General features: G+C 39.2%; 2 protein-coding genes across 3 annotated transcripts in view; one reads left to right on the forward strand and one right to left on the reverse strand.

Annotated features, from left to right (window-relative positions):
- Window positions 1–450: 450 nt before the first annotated feature.
- Window positions 451–9,904, forward strand: fam78ab (family with sequence similarity 78 member Ab). Of its 2 annotated transcripts, XM_034123266.1 has the most exons (3): window positions 453–1,026; window positions 1,769–2,072; window positions 6,839–9,904. In XM_034123266.1, the coding sequence occupies exons 2-3, from the start codon at window positions 1,810–1,812 to the stop codon at window positions 7,362–7,364; spliced, it is 789 nt and encodes a 262-aa protein (XP_033979157.1). In that variant the 5' UTR covers window positions 453–1,026; window positions 1,769–1,809; the 3' UTR covers window positions 7,365–9,904. The 2 variants fall into 2 exon arrangements, with proteins under 2 accessions (XP_033979156.1, XP_033979157.1); XM_034123265.1 differs by having other exon boundaries at window positions 451–2,072.
- A 5,170-nt stretch (window positions 9,905–15,074) lies between these two features.
- nup214 (nucleoporin 214) overlaps window positions 15,075–18,653 on the reverse strand; it is a 40,002-nt gene continuing 36,423 nt past the window's right edge. The window contains 1 exon segment of the mRNA XM_034123068.1: window positions 15,075–15,561. Coding sequence (XP_033978959.1) covers window positions 15,546–15,561 — 16 coding nt within the window. The 3' untranslated portion in view covers window positions 15,075–15,545.

The following is an 18,653-nucleotide window of genomic DNA, read 5'->3' on the forward strand; positions in this document are numbered from 1 at the left end:
TAGATAGATAGATAGATAGATAGATAGATAGATAGATAGATAGATAGATAGATAGATAGATAGATAGATAGATAGATAGATAGATAGATAGATAGATAGATAGATAGATAGATAGATAAATGGATAGATAGATAGATAGATAGATAGATGTACTTTATTGATCCCAAATTGGGAAAGTATTTAGTAACAGTAGCAGCAGTGTGTTCAGGCATTACAATCTTTAAAAAGTATAAACATAATAATATAAAATGGAATTACATTTTTTTATTTTTATAAAACAATAAACAGCAGCAACATAACTACAGTAGAAAGGACATAACTAGTATATTTTAAACGCCAGTGTGAAAAGGGGTAACACAAAATATTCTTCAACGTCACACAGAGGCTCTCAGCCTTGAATGTGATATGAGGCGAACTGTTTCACCTTTCTCTACTGTAAATTGTCCACAGCGACTACATTTCCCAGCATGCCTGGAGCTCATACAGGAAGTGTCGGATGGTACTTATAAAGCCGCTTTCAAGGCAGCTGAAATAGACCAATGCGAAGCGGGGTGAACCTGCCGTGGCAGCGATGGGACGAGCACGGAGAAATGACAGCTTGTGCAGGAATTTAGGCTGAACCGCATCCCAGCGCAGGCGGACGGACAGGACAGAACTGCCGGCTCGGTCGAACTATGTGACAGCTGGAGGTTCTTCGTTCTGAGGCGTTATGTTTTATTTATTTTTAAATCTAGGTATGGATTCTGTGAAACGGGTGCTAAAGTTGACCCGGCGCTGTCCTTTGGATGTTGCGGTGCTCCGGCTGAAACTCGGCTAGATTTGAACGCTTGTGGAAATGATCCCTCTCTCCCGGCGGGACGGGGACGTTATTTGCAGCTGTAGGGGAGAAATAACGGGAGCGGCTGTGAAGGGGATAACGGAATTACCTCTCTGACCGAAGAACTGTGAGCCGCCGATCACCCTGAAGCTGTCCAGGATTTCACCAGGCTGATGACACTGGAGACTTTCCAGTCAATTGTTTTATAGGTAGACTTCTTTTTGCATGTTGTTTTTTGTCCGCAAAACCCCACAATTCATGCAATTGCACTGCATGGGCCGTTAATCCGCACATGTATAAACACGTTCAGGATAACGCTCTAAATTTCACTTTTTATTGTGAGGAATTATGTTTTTGCGGATTAAATGGAGATAAAGCTGCTCCATATAATGTGAAATTCACCTTTGGGCATCATTTTTATTATAATTCTGGACATATAGCATTCACTCAAATATAATCGTGTAATTACAAAAATGATTACACAAAAGAGAATCTGACGCCAAGATGTAACATTAGTAGTTTTAGTTAATTATTTAGCTCATAATTACCCGAGTCTTTTACGTGCACCTTTCCAATGGATGCATGTTGCCAAAAGGTCAAGTCCTTTTGTGAAAAATCGCTTATGAAGCAATGACTTTTAACTAGACAGCATGAACACATCTGTGCACGCATAAAGGAAAGTTTCTGTTTCTGCACTTGTTTGATGAAGTTGCGTTTACGCACCGGAAAGCATGTGCTCTACAAATATGAAGATGTTCCAGGCCCGTCTTCTTCTTCTTTTTTGAAAGAAGGTTTGAATCAAAAATGTGCACAGATGCATGGCTTTTTTTTCACGAGACAGCCTGCTATAGATAAACGCTTTTTAATCTGATAAACCTTTTTGGAAAACATGATGTGGATCCACCTGTGGTGATTTTCTTGCTGTTTCCATGCGTATTTCTTCTTCTCCAGACCTCTGGACGTTGTTGTGGATTGTGTTGCTATTTAATGCAATGGGCTGTATCCAGAGTATCAGGTGTAAGCCCAAGAGTTTCCGAGACAGTATCACCGTCCTGGAGGTGAACACTTCCATCGACCCCAACCCCACCAGCATCGACGAGTCATCCAGCGTGGTCCTGCGCTACCGGACACCACACTTCCGAGCACTTGCTCGGGTCCTAGTGCCGCCAGTAGCCGGTAAAGAGACATGGACCATCGGCTGGATCCAAGCCTGTAACCACATGGAGTTCTACAATACGTATGGAAACAAAGGGATGTGAGTATCAGGGGCTCTTTTACTATGTTACTATTATGGGGTTGAGCTGAGCATGTCTTCAGCACATTATGGTTGAGACTCAATAAACAAATCACTTGGCTACCAGATAAGTAAACATAAGTAAATAGTTATGTTGTATTTTCGTTAAGAAGTTTATTTACATTTTCTTTTTGTGGAATGCTTTTACCCAGAATAGAGAACTACACATTTCAAGTTTAAAGAAGAAATATTTTAACCAGAACTTCAGGAAACTAAACTAAACTCAAGCATATTCAGCACTGTGGGCAAATGTACAGACAAATATGGTTCTTCCCCAAAAGAGAGCCTTGTTAGTTATGTGTAATGTCAGTGTAAGAGTATTTCTGGAACTGGAAGTTTATTTCTTTGTACACATAATGCTAAAATGATTCTTAAATGAAAATAGTCTCATTTAATGACACTTGTCTACCTGTAAAGTGCAGTGTAATATTCTTTATTTCAGTAGCTCAACTATATACAGTATATTTGGGCCCCTGTAGGCTACAAAGTACTTGAAAAAGCTGACAGACAGGAGAGCAGGACATTGGGATTGAAAATGATTGCTATGACCTTTCAGATTTCTCCTTGTCAATTAATCTAGTAAAACATTAGCAAATTATGCTTAAAGAAAACATGCTCATCAGGACACAGTGTGACAGTTAACACTTGTCTTTTATTCATTTGTTCCTTCCTATATCCCCCCCCCCCCCCCCCCCCCTCATTGTTAATGTGTGTATATGCGTGGTAATGTTAGTTAGCATTGTTGTATCCTGTTGTGGGCAACCACAAGCTGACATGCACTCACAATTAGCTTTATCTGTTGAAATTGTAGCTAAGGATGTTTGAGTGCTGTACGTCTAAGATTAGAGTCCCCTCCCCAACAACCCATATGGCCCTGCATGTGTGTGTGTGTGTGTGTTTGTGAGAGTGTTAGAAAAAGAAATAGACAGTCAAAAAAGGACTTGGACTCAAAGGCCAGGATGATCAATGCCTTTTGTAAACCACATTTTGCTAACAGTAATTGCTTCAGTAATTGTTCATCTAAGCAACATTGTTGTATTGTGAAAATCTACTCTTTTATCTAGCTAAGTTAAATCGTCATGCTCTTTTGTCAGGTCATTTTTTTGTTACAGATGTACTGTTCATATAAAAGGAAAATAGATGCATTCAGATATATCCAATTTTGTAACACAAAAGGAAAAAGAAAATTAGCCCCTTCTTTAAAGCCCTAAACACTAAAATTGCCCACTTATTGCCTGGGTTCATGCGCTCTACTTAGGCTTACTTTTCTCTAATTCTTCAAGATCGCTGAAAAGGTTTGAACTACCAACAAAATGAATGCAAAATAGCTTTGAACTCTCCATTGAAAATGACTTTCATTCTAAAATGACAATCACTGGCATAGAACTGGGTCACAGTAGGTTAAATGTCATTAAAGATCAATGATTAAGTGGCACTATTAGACATACTGTGCGCTTAAGAACATAGCTTTAAAGTCAGTGTATTATTTGTGTCCAAATTGCAGCAAGCAAACACAAAATTATAAGATAACAATCTTAAACATCATATCAGCATATTGTAAGGACAGGCAACACACTGACAAAGAAGATCAGTGATCTCAAGCTGGAACTAACCAACATGGATGTAAGAGATACAAATTCAGTATATATATAGCACTATATATATAGGGGTCTTTGAATGCACCCACACACAAATCCCCTCTTTGTACAGTGTTACCATTTCTTCTACCACTGTAGCTCATGCATCTAAAATAGTTTTACTTCATATATAATCATCATTTCAATATTAAAGTCAATTAATTTCACAACCGTATAAAGTCCACTTCTTCTTTATATCAATTTTTAAGACATATTTAGGATGCAGGAGATGATACTGCTCTCACCGCTGAGACTCTCATACTAAGTGTCTTTGATGGAAATAAAGCTTCAGCGTACTTTAATTGGACCGAGCAGCTGAGGACGGTAATGTGGAGAATTTCTCTGTTGGCTTTGGATTCTGAACACATTCACCCTCTCTCTTCCGCCCGTTTGTTGTAGGTGTCTTAATGAGTGCTTTAACTGTGGTACAGCTTTGTATGGTTGTGTGTGTGTATTTATTAACAGGCAGACAGGCACACACACCCAATGTGTGGCTCCACCCAGCGTCTAGTGTTGCCTTAAAAATGTAAAAGTGCTAAAAATAGCAACTGTGGCAGAAGTGAAACTAAAAAAGTAATGGACATTTATCTGTTGTAAAGTTTACTTGCATCGGGTATAGTGCTTCTTAGATTGCACGTTAACTCTAGTCATGAACGTAAACATTGGAGACAGAGCTTCCTGCCAACATTCTTGGCAGAGCAGGGTTCAGTCTACACACGACACTCGAGGTGCTGAGGCATGCTGTACAGTAATTGACTAGTTAATGAAATTGGCACCCTATTTCTTCACTTCCACTCCAACAGAGATTGATCCAAACTTCACCATCTGCTATAAAGTGCTCTCAATAGTATTCTGGTATTCTGATTGGCAACATGCAAAGTTATGTTGCGAAAAATGAGCAGCAACAGGATATGGGCAATGCTCAGTTGACACACGGTTTCTCAATGATGCCGTCTGTACATTTCAGACCTAACGTTTTGAAACCTTTTACAGATCACCAGTCTAGTCTTCCCAATTTCTGCCTGTGCAATCCATTTCTATACAGTAGAGTTGTGTAGAAAAACTGTCATTATATGTTGCAAGACAGCAGATATATTTTGGATGTATTCAGTGTGACTATCTATATATCTATATATATCAATATCTTTGTTATAGTGGTATATTTGGCTTAATAGGCTTCTACAGGTGCAAATATTAGTCGACTTATCAATGTATCTGATTATCAGTAAAAACATTCATATATTCAGATTTCAAGCAGAAATGCTGTTTAGAGAATCTGACCTTTGGGGATTACCTGTTTCCTGTTTCATATCATATCTAACTAAACACCTTTGTGTTTTGGACTGAAAACACAAGACATGATCTTCGACTTTGAGAAACAAGGATATAAAAAATTGGCTCTCTTTTCCGACATTTTATAAACCAAACAATGAATAGATTAATCCAAGTAATAATTGGCAGATTTATCAATAATGAAATAATCATTATTTGCAGCCCTAATTGGTTCAGTTATATCTTTGATAAAGAGCTTTCATTGTTTATGTGTAGAGTACATGGCCTATGATCACTGAGCGTTTAATGTCACAGTAATCTGAAATCTTTACAAGTACCCTCGGGTATCCGCAGAAATACCCCACGAGATATCACTGTGATAGAATGCATGCAACAATTTGGAATAACTGACATGCTCAGAAGTCACTGTGCGAGGCAGTTTAGTTTTATTTTGTTGAGTGAATGCTTTGTAACATCTCTGCGGTTCTGTCACAACCACTCACAACACTTATTGCGGACTATTTGGCTGTGACAAACCAGGCAGTGAAGACACAAACAGGAAGTGAGACATATCTCTACAAGCCTTTCACCACTTTTGATCACAGTTCCTCAGCGGGTAAAGAACTACACAACGTACCACAGGACGAGGTCTCAGTGACTCAAACAAACCAGCATGAAGGCAGTTCAGTGATGGAGTGAAATGCACAGGAAATTGCATGTTATGGCCGTTTTTCCTTTACAGAGATTTACATCAGTCCTATAAATAATAAATAGAAGAAGTTTCCAACTGAGAATGAGATGCAGATATCCACAGCTAACATATTTAATTTGTGTCTGAGTATTATTTGGAGGAGATTTAAAGGATTAAGTGATTTTTCAGGACACAACAACCCAGACACAGTTACACACACCCACACACACACACACAGACAGCCAGCCATTATCATGCCTGACATGCTAATCTCAACCAATCTCAAATGAATACATAAATCTGAATTTGAGGCTGGCCCAAGCAGGCAGTAAGTCATGTGTCTGGTGATCACACTTTTATCTCCTCTGTCCTGCTGATCTACAGCTTCAGGGAAAGAAAGGTCATCTTTCTCCTGTTGCAGGCAGAAAATCCATAGGTGTATGTAGGTTTATGTCGCCCGCTCTGTGTGTCACAGTATTTTATTGTTGGATTGTATTTGATCTCTGCAGTTTAAAAAATTGCCGTAAAGATCCAACTGTGAGGCCTTGAATCATCTCATTGTGTCTATCATGTGTTGTAGGATAGACAGTGACATCAAGAGAAAGACTTGTCAGCCTGTTAAGATGCAAATTCTCAGCTATTTATACAGGAAGGAAAGCTTTTTACACAAGGAATCCAAGTGCACCAGAGATGAAGAGATCATCTTGAAGGATAATTCTGTTGTTTTTGGATCAGTTAGAGAAATTATGATCTCTAAAAGGTAGTCAGAGGGGTCAGGAAACATTCAAACACATATTTGAAGGAGGAAACAAAGGCACACAGTAGCATTTTTACCCAAACTGCCATCCATCTCAGTTTACAGACAACTTCCTAGTTCAACTTTGGCTTACTGTACACATGCATGCATCCACGCCTTGTTATTGAGGCGTTATTGAATTTTACATAAGCTCACTTCCAGTTTTATCTCCAAAATTGGTAGCTTGAATTAAAACGAACTTGATTGGGGCTGTCTGCTCATTTGACTTTAGTTAATCATAATAAACGGCAATGATCCTATATTATCAACAGCCACTTATGTGCTCTATTTCTTAGTAAATCCTCATCTATGTTTCCTTTTAAATTCCCAGGTCAAGTTGGGAGCTCCCCGACCTGCGAGATGGCAAAATCCAGGCTATCAGCGACTCGGATGGGGTGAACTACCCGTGGTACGGCAACACCACGGAGACCTGCACTGTGGTGGGCCCCACCAAGAACGCCATCAAGTTCACTGTTAGTATGAATGACAATTTCTACCCCAGCGTGACCTGGGGTGTGCCCGTCAGCGACAGCAACGTGCCTCAGCTCACCAGCATCCGCCGCGACCAGAGCTTCACCACCTGGCTTGTGGCCATTAACCAGGCCACCTCAGAGACCCTCGTCCTGCAGACAATCCGCTGGAGGATGCGGCTTCACATCCGAGTGGACCCGGAGAAGCCTCTGGGTCACAGGGCTGCTCTGAACGAGCCCGTGACCCAGGAACAGCCTCAAATCCTGGGCAAGAATGAGCCCATCCTCTCCAACGCCATGGTCAAGCCCAACGCCAACGACGCCCAGGTGCTGATGTGGCGGCCAAAGAATGGTAACCCCGTGGTGGTCATCCCACCCAAATACTGACCTGTTTCACTGACCAGACTGGCCTTGGATACCTTAACAGTATCATCTCTTATTTTTCTTTTGTTCCTGCTCGTCACCAGCTCTCACTGCTTTAACCCCTCCGCTCATTTTTGCCTCTTTGTTTAAAAAAAGACTGAACGAGAGAGAAAAAAAGGCAAATAAAACCAGCTCTGTGAAAAAGACCAGCTGTTGCTCTGAGGTGGGGGCTTTTGAAACTGGAGCGAACAAACTGCAACCATTCTACCTTCAAACTGGGTCGGGATCGCACTGTGCTAAATGAAACTGTGCAAAAATGAAAAACAAGAGGATTTCTTTGTTTTTTATTTCAGTTTTATATGTTGTGATATGAGGTTTGTGAGTGTGGGTTAAGTATTTACATGTCCATGTCTGCGCACATGATACATACATGGACATGCACAAACCTTGTGTATGAATACCAGTTGTGTTTATATTTATAGACTGGGAGAGAGTGCATTTTATTTTTGTTTATTGTTGCATTTGGTGACATAGTAGATTTTCAGTTTTCTTTTTTAAAACATGCGAGACATTCAATCCATGCTGCCTTAAGTTTACATCGCTTTCTACTGCAAACTTTTTAGCCTTAAACAAAGTGCAATGCAGTATTTTGTCCCATCTCTACCAGACAGTTGGTGCTGGCATATGTGGATTTAGGAACAATACCATAGAAGAAGATCCTAGTTCCAAGTATTTTATGTTCAGTTGCATTTGCCTGACAAATGTATTGTCTCATGAGTTCAACCAGCATTACGGTACACACAGTTATACAACCCAGCTAACTGGTTGTGTTTCAAGTGCATTATGCAACGGAAGAGCTGTTCTGTACTGGAACAGAGAACACCAGTAAAGCCAACGCTCGTCAATAGCACTCAACACAGTAACGTGCAATAGCAACTTGAACAAAAAGTACTCAAAAGCACACCTCAGTTAACCTCACTTCATTAACATTATTCTTTTTATAGGCCGTTGTAGCATTTAACATCAGACACAACTCTTCCTTTCTCTTTATCACTCCATCTCAGGGCCTCTTTTTCACTTCCTTTCCTTCTCTTGATTCATCCATCCGGTCTGGCCTACTCTCTAGCCACAGTGAGTAACAGAGTGTTAGCAAAGCACACATTAAACAATCAATACCGTGATAATTTAGCAGCCACAGACAAGGAAAACAACTGGAGACTTAAAACACTGAGAATTAAAACAGCGGGATGTCTGCCATGTTGTCAATCTCGACAATCAAATTAAGTTTTTTTTTGTATTGTTGCCTTCCTTTAAACACCCCCTTTATTTCCGTAATACTAAGCATGTCTCTCATGTTGGTTCCTCAATCATCTGTAATCTTCATCTATATAAGAGTTCCTCCTCCCCCCTTCCCTACCCCCTTCTTTCTCTCAAACGTTGTTGAGGCTGAAAAGCAGAGCAGGAGGCATGCAAGTTTCCTCCTGACTGCTCGGATGGCATATAGATGACCCACTTCTCTGCCCTGCCAGTTGTAGCCCTCACCGCTGATATGTGGGGCTTGTTTCCCTTTTTTGTCCCTGCCAGCAAATGTAAGACGCAAACACATGAATACACAAACAGCTCTGGTCAGCTAAATACCAATATTAATTTATTTAATGTCTGTTTAGCTTTTAATCTTGAAAAAAGGGCTTAATCTGCAAACTGAAACTCCTAAAAGCAGAGAAAAATGCTGAATTTTGCATCAAGGGAGGTCAAAATATAAGTAAAAAGGTTATTTATGTAAACATAGTATAGCGACAGCAGGAAACAAACAAAGATGTTACAAAATCTGCTCGGGAGCTCTGTAACTTTGCTATGTAAATGGCCAGGTTTTTACTTTAAAATGTTGCAAACATCTTGCAAGCTTACCAACTTCCTGTGTTTTGCCTCTAACCAAAGAAATAATTAGCATGCAAGTCTCACCAGTTCATGTTTTTCACAAAGATCAGTAAGCTGCTGCTATTTCAGTGTATTAGTGTCTCCTGACTGTCAACTGTACAAAAATACCCATCCATCAAACTTGATCCAAGCCGCATTTCTTAAGGATATTCTGTCCATTTCATTATTACAAAACAGAAACATTTTAAGATTTAACTCAGTTCTTTGATTTGCGTGATATTTCTACCAAAACTTAAAAGGAATAGTTCGACATTTAGCAAAACATGCTATTTTGTTAATGGCAAGAATTAGATCAATACAACTCTCATGTCTGTATGCTAACTTTCCAGCTGTTAGCTTAGCTTAGCATGATGGGAAATAGCATGGCTCGGTCAAAAGGTAACACAATATACCTACTAGCACTTCCAAAGCTAAATTACCAGCACAATATCTCTTTTGTTTTATGCGTACAAACCAAAGTATACAAATTACAAATTGTGGCTTGCCAGGGAGTGTTTACTCTTTTAGTGTTTAGCTAAGTTAGCCCTCTTGTTGTATATCCAACCCAGTGTCGCAGCATTTCGTGTTATAGTCACAACATGTAATCTATTGATTCGTGTTCACCAACACGATTTCCCCATTGTTTTCGTGTCACACAGAACGATTTTAAAAGTAATGTAAATAATAACAAATTAGAAGGAAAGTATAGATTTCAGTATTCTGACACAGACCGATTTTAGAAGCAATGTATTTCTATTGGTAGTATGTTTCGTGTCTGCACCAAATAATAACAAATTAGAAGGAAAAAAAGATTTAAAAAATACAGATTTCAGTATTCTGAGGCTCTGAGCCCCATTTATTTTCCTCGCGGACGGCAAAAAAAGTCAGACATTATACAATTTAAAATAAAAACAATAATCGTGGCTTGATATTGAGTAAGAAAATGTTTTTATGAACCACACAGCTTCTGGTCTTCTAAGACCCGACCGGACAAAAAGACGTGTTGCAGGCACGACACATAGGCCTACTATCAATAGAAATACATTGCTTTTAAAATCGTTGTGTGACACGAAAAAAAATTGGAAAATCGTGTTGGTGAACACGAATCAATAGATTAAATGTATTTCGTGACTATTACACAAAATGCCGTGAGACTGGGTTGATATCCAGCATGCAGATACAAAAGTGATACCAATCTTCCTTTCTAGCCCTCAACAACAAAGCGAGTAAAATGTTTAACTGTTTTTATAACCGTGAATAAAATAGAACAAATACAACTGTAGTACAAAAAAATTACATTATATGGAGAATTAGCTTAACCCTCTGCAGAGCACCATATGGATTAATGTAGCAATATTTAGCTGCATCAGAGCTCAAACATCAATTCATTACGTCCATTTCATGCCACCAGCTAAACTGCTTTGTTCACTTATAGCTAAGCCCTCACAAGGCCGCATATAGACACTCCTGCTCGCTCTCATGTGTAACCACGATAGCCTCTGCTTCAGGCTGGGTCGCAGGGCACTGTGCTGAAGGGAGACGAGAACTTTTGGGGGGTGCTGCTGTCATAATTAGATCTGCCGTGACACACTTCCATGCCCTAGATGGACTGAACTGTGCCGAGTCGTGCCATGCAATGCAAAGGCTAGCTAAAGTCATGGGTGAAATGTAAGTGAGGTCATATAGCAAAGGTCAGGGTCCAAGTGTTTGTGTGAAAGTCGCACTCAAAGTGTACTACAGACACAGTAGCAGGGATGGATTTTAATATGATGGTGACATCAAATTAAATCCATTTAGCCAGCTTAAAATAACTCTGACATTTACCAAGAGCAACATGGATGTCAACCACAAGATATTTCAATTTGTGGTTTTGTTTTGAAGGCAGCAGGGAAAGCTGTGTCCAGTGGTATCAACGTAGCAGCCTCGAAATGACCTATGGAGACAGTGGACAGCACTCTAACTGGACTACATGTTATGAAATGTAAACACACAGTGTGTCTCACGCTCACAACAAGCATATGTGTGTGTATTCATGTGAGCGTGTCTGTTAAATCCTATTTGAGGGATTTAGGCAGGATGAGGAGTTTCTAGTGTGCTTCTGCTTATAAGTCATGATGCTTTCTCTCTTTGGCTCTCTCAAACGCAGGAAAGGTTACGTCCTTGTCATAAAACAGGGACAGAGCTTGCCCCCTCTCTCTCAGACACACACACACGCACACACACACACACACACACACACACACACACACACACACACACACACACACACACACACACACACACACACACACACACACACACACACACACACACACACACACACACACACACACACACACACACACACACACACACACACACACACACCCTGAGGCGAAAAAGGAGTAGGCCTGGCGTGGTATCTGATTGTCACAGCAGTGTCACATTGGCAGTGAGAACTCATTTATCAGCCCTGCACGTGGACCGTCTGAACACATGCTGCAAAGCCATATGCACAAACACGCCTGTTTAACCAATAAACAGGAAGTGATACATGTATCTTTTGTGTCTTGTAGGAGTAAGAACAATGGAGGAACTGAGGTCATTGAGTGGGTGCCTGTCAACTATCAACAGCATTTCATGTCATATTGTAGGATAAGGGTTCTAATTGTCTTCTGTTTGTGTGTGTGAATATGTATTTATAATGTGTATTTTGTGTAAACACAACAGAAGAACTTGCTTTACGTGCTTCCTTTACTAAGCCACAGAATAACATATTGTTTGTTTGCGTATGGAAGGCAAAAGGTGCCAAAATTGGACAAAGCCAAAACTATGCATTAGGACATCGTGAACTTTAAAACCTTGTGGCACTTAATTGCAGTCCTGTTTTCAGTTGTTAATGAAAATGATTGGGCATATTTGTATTTCCAGGGAAACATCACAAATGTAGCGATGTGGACAATATTTTTGCTATTTCTGCTTGGAGGGCTGTGCCAAGCTAGGAGATGAAAGCCTCCTCTCCTGAAAGCACACCATTACAGTTCTTCTGATGGCTGCTACCTTTGTTTCAAAAACTTTAAGAAGTTAATGAACTCCTACGAGACATCAGTTCATCCTCATCATCCCTTCATTCAAACCAATAAAACATCCCAGGTTCACACATAGGACCACCTGCCTTTATTTCCTGCCTTTGACTTTTGGTTTCATCTCATCTCAAGCAAAAGTTTATTTTGCCATTTTCCTTACTTCCAAAATAAAATCAACACAGTCCCATGGTTTGAATACAACCTCGATGTAGCACATGTGATAATACGAGCGACTATGTATGTTTGTCTTCTGGAAATACAGCTCTGACGTAGTTAAAGCAGTTTTCGTTCTCTTGTTCAGCTTTGACTTTTACACCAATACTTGAAAATGGGTCAGTTCTGGCAAATATTTAAAACTGTGAAAATGCACAACACTGGGAAAACAAACCCTGAAAAAAATATATATAAAAAGGTCTTTTTCATGAAGGAATAAAATATACAAATAATATCTGTTGTCTTGGTTTTTTAACTTTAAAGTGTAGATGTTACTTTCCTTTGCTGCCTGGTAGCTTCTCCATTTCCCTCCCTAATGAATAATTGTAATTCATTAATCTTCTAGTTTTAGCACTCAATGTGTCACTGTCCTTTCCAAACATGTTTGACTGTGTTGATTCACTGTAAAAATCAAAGAACGAAATACCCCCTGAGCAGAAAAAAGCGAAGTCTTGAGCGCTGAATTGAAAAATCTTGAAAGCCTCCGCGCATACGAACAAACCCCGAGGCGACACATACACGGTGGAGCACATGATGTACTGTATGCCTCGGCCAGATCTCATACAGCATCAGGGAAACACGTTACATCCCTTTATGCGTCTCTTTTTGTTGATGATAGTGAAAAGCAATGAAAGAAGATACAGGACATATAGAAGTAGAGTGACAAAGATGGGACATAATCAAGAGAACAACTAAGTAGAAATCCTTTAGAGTACTACTATTTTGACAGTGAGGGGACAAATAATACTGCATGATATAAGGATTATATGCAATAACGCGTTTAGTATTACAATAAGAATATTACTTAAAGAGTGCTCACCTCAGTCTTTCTGCTGCTTTCCGTATACTGCTTAAATACAAAAATGTTGAATTCATTTTTAAAATTATTTAGTCATTCCCTTCATTAGATTTGGGAGCAACATCGGATTTTCTCGTGGTTATTTTGTAAGATGACGATAAAAAAAACAATAATAAATAATAAGTAATGGGATTCTCTCTGGATTTCCACTTTTACTTTGCTTTCATTTAGCTAAATTGTTATCTGACTGGCAAGTTCATATTTTTCTCATTGCCATTTAAGATGGATATTTTCTATTCATACTCTTATCTTCCTAATAGAGTCATTTGAGACTTAAATGACGAGCTACATCCATTAGATAGGGCACAATAGAGAAATGAAAACTATTTGTATCCCTCCGACACACAATCATCAGGTCACATGAATCAAAATGTATGAATCAGAAGCAGCTAATTGAAATGCAAGAGGGAACACAGGTATTCAGGAATGCAAAATGAACAGATGATTGAACCCATTGTGCACTCCTCCATTATAACTCTTTAACGAGTTCTTCTCTGGGTAGCTTAATTTTAAGTCCATCACTTATAATATTTCCACATTAAGCACGTAGGTAATGTCTTAAAATTAATCTTTAGTCTGCACCAAAAGCAGGGAGCTGATATTATCCCTTTCAGTACAGACTCAGAGATTTGGAAGGTGGTAATAGACTCATCTTAAGACTGTTGGCTTTAATGAGAAGTGTGAAAAGTGTGGTATCAGTGAAATAGGGCTGATCAGGTGAAGTGACACTATATAGGATTGAATGGCTGGTTTATCAAAGATTATTGATCCATACACCAAATGAAAGTCTCCAGCAGCAGCTTCTGTGTGCTGGACTACAGCCTCTGTGCTATCCTGGTCACATTCCTCAGCTCTACATTCACGGCTATATTTACTCGACTCAGAGACCAGGCAGTGTCTCCTCACATACATCCACCTGTCCCTTTTTGTAATATGGAATAATCACCGTGCTGCTTTATCTTTGGCACCAAACATTACTAGTAATACTCCTGCAGTGCCGACGTTATGAGTTTCAATCGCGCTCCTTTATCCGACCTCTGGGATAATACTGGGGTTTATCGATCCACAGAAATATACCATGCTATTTTGAAAAGACCTTCATCTGCACCAGGACTGACCTCTATATAACTCTGTTGTTGGGAGCAGGACGGCACTTGATTTTAGTGCCTTTTTTTGTGCATTGCAAACATTGAAGTATGATGCCTTTGAGTCACCTTTATATTTTAGTGGAATATATATAAAAAGGGATATTTTTGAGGAAGTATTGTTATTGCAAATGTCATAACAGAATGATATGATGTACAGCTTCAGACTATTGTCTTAAGGTTTCTTCTAAGTAAGATGACAAACAAATTTAAGACTTTTTAAATGAGTTTATATTGAGTAGCTTCCAACATCTTATTTCTCTTTCTGCATTGAATGCTTTAAATAATGTCCAAGGCCTGCAGGACAATATTATGGGATATATAATTGAAATGCAATGCTGCAGCAAAGTGGATAAATCACAGTTATGTTCAAGACAGGCACTCTCAATACAACCCCGACAGTTATATAAGAGGTGTGTGTTTACACAACAACAGGGCTACATCTGGACTGCCAGACTTAAATAAGGACAACAACTGTTTACTATACTGTATGGTCCACTTTCCCATTGAAATTAATGAACATCCCACAAGCTGCGACAATTATAGGGAGACTTTAATTACCATCAGAGTAATTACAGCGTATAGTTGGATCCTACCCCCCCCCTACACTCTGCCAAGGCTTTTGTAATGAAAGCAGAAATCACCAGCAGCTCCTGTGGGATGCTTTAAAGAATTAAAGCTCATCTTTACCTCATCTGACCTTTGCCTGCCGAGACCATCATGAACTTATGTTAATATGAATCCCTTAAAATACATGAATAAAACATACTAGTCTTCTTTCTAGTCATTGGTGCTTTAATTTCTATCTCTTTGCAGTTTAAACAATTTAAAACAGCTTAAAAAAGGGAGAAGTCAGGTCTAAAAAAGTAGATTGAAATGATTCAAATAATGCTCTATCACAGCCATTTTCCACATCGATGTTGTTGAGTTGTCCCAGCTGTTGATGTGCGGTCACGTGGTCCTGTATGTTGACGTGGATGTGGAACCCCCTTCCTCCTTTAATCTCTCATGTGGATCTGTGCCTGTTGAGAAATATCAAAAACATTTCATTACGATTGAAAGCCGTAAGGACAAAGTGTAAACTATTCTTCAACGTCAGCTTGCCTAAACAATTTCATGAGTGTGTACTGTCATGTTTTGTCATTCAACACCACTGTGTCATGTGTAGCACCTCCATACATCAACAACAAGCCATTCATTCCTCACAAAAACAACCTGAGTGCCAGCTTCTGACAGCTTCTATAAAAGGGTTCATTTGTTGTATCTCACGGCTTTAGAAATGGTTAAAAATCACAATAAGGTAATGCTTTATGGGTCGGGTACAAGCCAACATTTCCTGGTGTGACACAATCCTGATTCTCTGCATTTACCCTCTTTCTTTTCTTATAATAAATGAAGGTTATCCATGATTAAATCCCCCTTAGGGGAATTCATCCACAAAAAACACACTGGACGCTGCACTAGGTCAGAAACCAGAGGAGACTGTGAGGTCCACCGTAGACGGACCACTTTTGGACAAAATGTCCTCTCCGTTAAAGGCAGCTCTTTGTGGAATAGCCTCCCAACTGAGATACGGGATTGTCCCACTCTCAATAGTTTGAAAGGTCAACTCAAAGAATGGTTGAGAAACAAACAGACGTGCAATCATCACTAAATGCACTTTAATACAGGGGTTTCTTCTCTTGCACTTTATGTATCTCTTGTATCTTCTCTTGCACGTTATATGTCGGTGCTGCTACATTGTACTGCCATGTGGTAAATACTTATATGCTGCTCATGCTCTTTCTGCATATCATGTATTTATTTTTGCTATGTATATAAATGTCAGGTTCTTAAATGTTGTATGTGAGGGACTACGGATGGAAATGAGCTCAAAGCTCAAATCTGGCATGTTTACGTTTTAAAGCATTATTTGTTTTAAATGTTCATCAATATGCATTGTCCCTCCTCAAATAAACGATTAAATAAATAAATTGTTTATCTTACTTCATAATTGATATGATTACAATAAATAATTGGTTTTAAACATCAGGTTTTCAACATCTGTTCAACCATTTAACCCAACAAGTGATATTTAAAGCATTAATAAGTCACTTAATAACAATTCATAAAGCCATGAGCTGTGACTAAAAACACTTTTATAAGGGTGCGTTAATACAAAATGATCATCTAACGAATTGCGTTTCAAATAATGTTACATTAAAGGAAACGATTATAAGGTTAATACATGCATTTCATTTGTTTAATTCTGTAGAATTCTATTGAAATATTCCTATATACATATGTAACATTACCCACAAGTTTTTCTGTATGTTAATTATATTTTCCTACCTGGTTAAAGGTTATTGCTGTGATCATTGTAAAACCTGTTCTTATTGAGCTAAAGCCATGTTACAATAGGAGGCTGAAACAGACGCTGGCTGGCATACTTGGACGTCACCCACATGTTTAGATGTAATTAATGCAAAAGCTTAGTGAGCCGGAGTCTGTTATCCTCTTCGACCAATAAGAAAGTAAGCCAGCGGTTACGGGTAGTTTGGCGACATGCCTGTTAAAACAAACATACTCTTAGATAATGACACTGAACTATAAATCTGTGTGTCTGTTTTACAATCACTCTTATGCAATAAAGCAATGAATTTAGCAATGTAGGTAAAAAGACCAAAGAGCTGCAGGACAAACACAGCACCCCCCCCTGTATGTGCTGAATCATTTGCAAAGTCTCATCAAAAGACTTTTATATTTTATGGATGATCAAAAACGGGGGTGGAAAGGGAATATTTCTGGGGGCAATTATGTATTTCGTTCATTTATGTTCCACACAGTTGGGCTGCGGTGAACATCTGCTGACACCAGCAGGGCTTAAGATGCATTTAAACTGCTCGCTAAGTGAAAAGTCCTTTATTCAGCAAATCAGATAAGTGTGGAATGAGATTCAAACGGAAACACTCTCAAAGGGATATTAATGAATGGAAGTCCACAAGTTAAACTATACCTCAAGAGGTTCAGCAATAGTTACTTTCGGGGTCAGTTCTGACAAGGGTGATGAAACCAGAGTGACGACTGAAACCAAAGCTTAGGCTCAGGCGGGGAATGCGCACCTGAGTGGGAAATGTAGAGGTGATGCTCTGCAGCCAGCTGTGGCTCAGCTCTAACACTTCCAGAAAAACAGCATCTAACCTCAAGTGCCCTCAGGATACTGTCAAAACAAGGTATGCACTCCAACATGGCATCTGTTTCCCTTCTCCTAGTGGAGTTCAATGTCTCATTTTAGAAAGTATTGTTGGGAAAGTAGTATAAGGAATTGTGAAAAACATTATAACATGTTTTATGGCTTCGTCATAGTTATTGTAATACCCTGCATTATATTTGTTACTGGAAATGTGTATTCCCACATGTCAAATTTTGTATTTTTGTAATGCTATTTTATTACTAGTTCAGAATTCTTTTGGACTGTTTACTTCTAGTGTCTTAATTTCTCTTATGTACATTGCCTTATTGAATAAAGTACTATCTATCTATTGCTTCAGTAAAAGTGTTGTTTTTATAAATTACAGGCCATCCCTGTGTTGTTTTGGTGATGCTAGCCTTCCCCCTAACATCTATGATAATGCCTGACATCCACGATCAAGTACATTAGTTAATACTTTAAGCCCGTTCTGAGTAATCCGTTCACATGCAGTGCAAGTGTTGAAATTGTTGTTGCAAGCACCTGTTCATGTTGTCTCATGTAAATGGAGAGGGAGTGTCCAGTTCTTCTGCAGAGGCAGGGCTCTTTATCTGGATACTTTGTGTACACTATGAACACTCAAGGAGGGTTGATTTAAATTAAAAGTCTCTTATAAAGCTTCTAAGTATCAGGATAAGTAAGGACACTGAACTGGGTAATCCCTGGGAGTCGGTTAAAGACAGAGTTAAAGAAGAGGATCTCAGGCAGGTAGGTTCTGAGGTCGGGAGAGACTCTGCTGTAGCTGCCCGGGTGTTATTTATTATGCATGATGGTAATGTCAGTGCCAATATAATGCTCAAAGCTCTGCGTTGGCATTTCAGCGTGAATACTGGCATACAACGTGATCATGCCCTTACATTCTGAAACTTAATACCAGTACCCCAA

This window comes from Trematomus bernacchii, unplaced genomic scaffold (assembly GCF_902827165.1).
Source record: "Trematomus bernacchii unplaced genomic scaffold, fTreBer1.1, whole genome shotgun sequence".
NCBI classification, from domain to species: domain Eukaryota; kingdom Metazoa; phylum Chordata; class Actinopteri; order Perciformes; family Nototheniidae; genus Trematomus; species Trematomus bernacchii.

Coding starts and splice junctions, on each gene's coding strand:
- fam78ab (XM_034123265.1), top strand. CDS start 1,747: ATGCGTATTTCTTCTTCTCCAGACCTCTGGACGTTGTTGTGGATTGTG. Junction 2,073..6,838: donor ACGTATGGAAACAAAGGGAT/GTGAGTATCAGG, acceptor TTAAATTCCCAG/GTCAAGTTGGGAGCTCCCCG.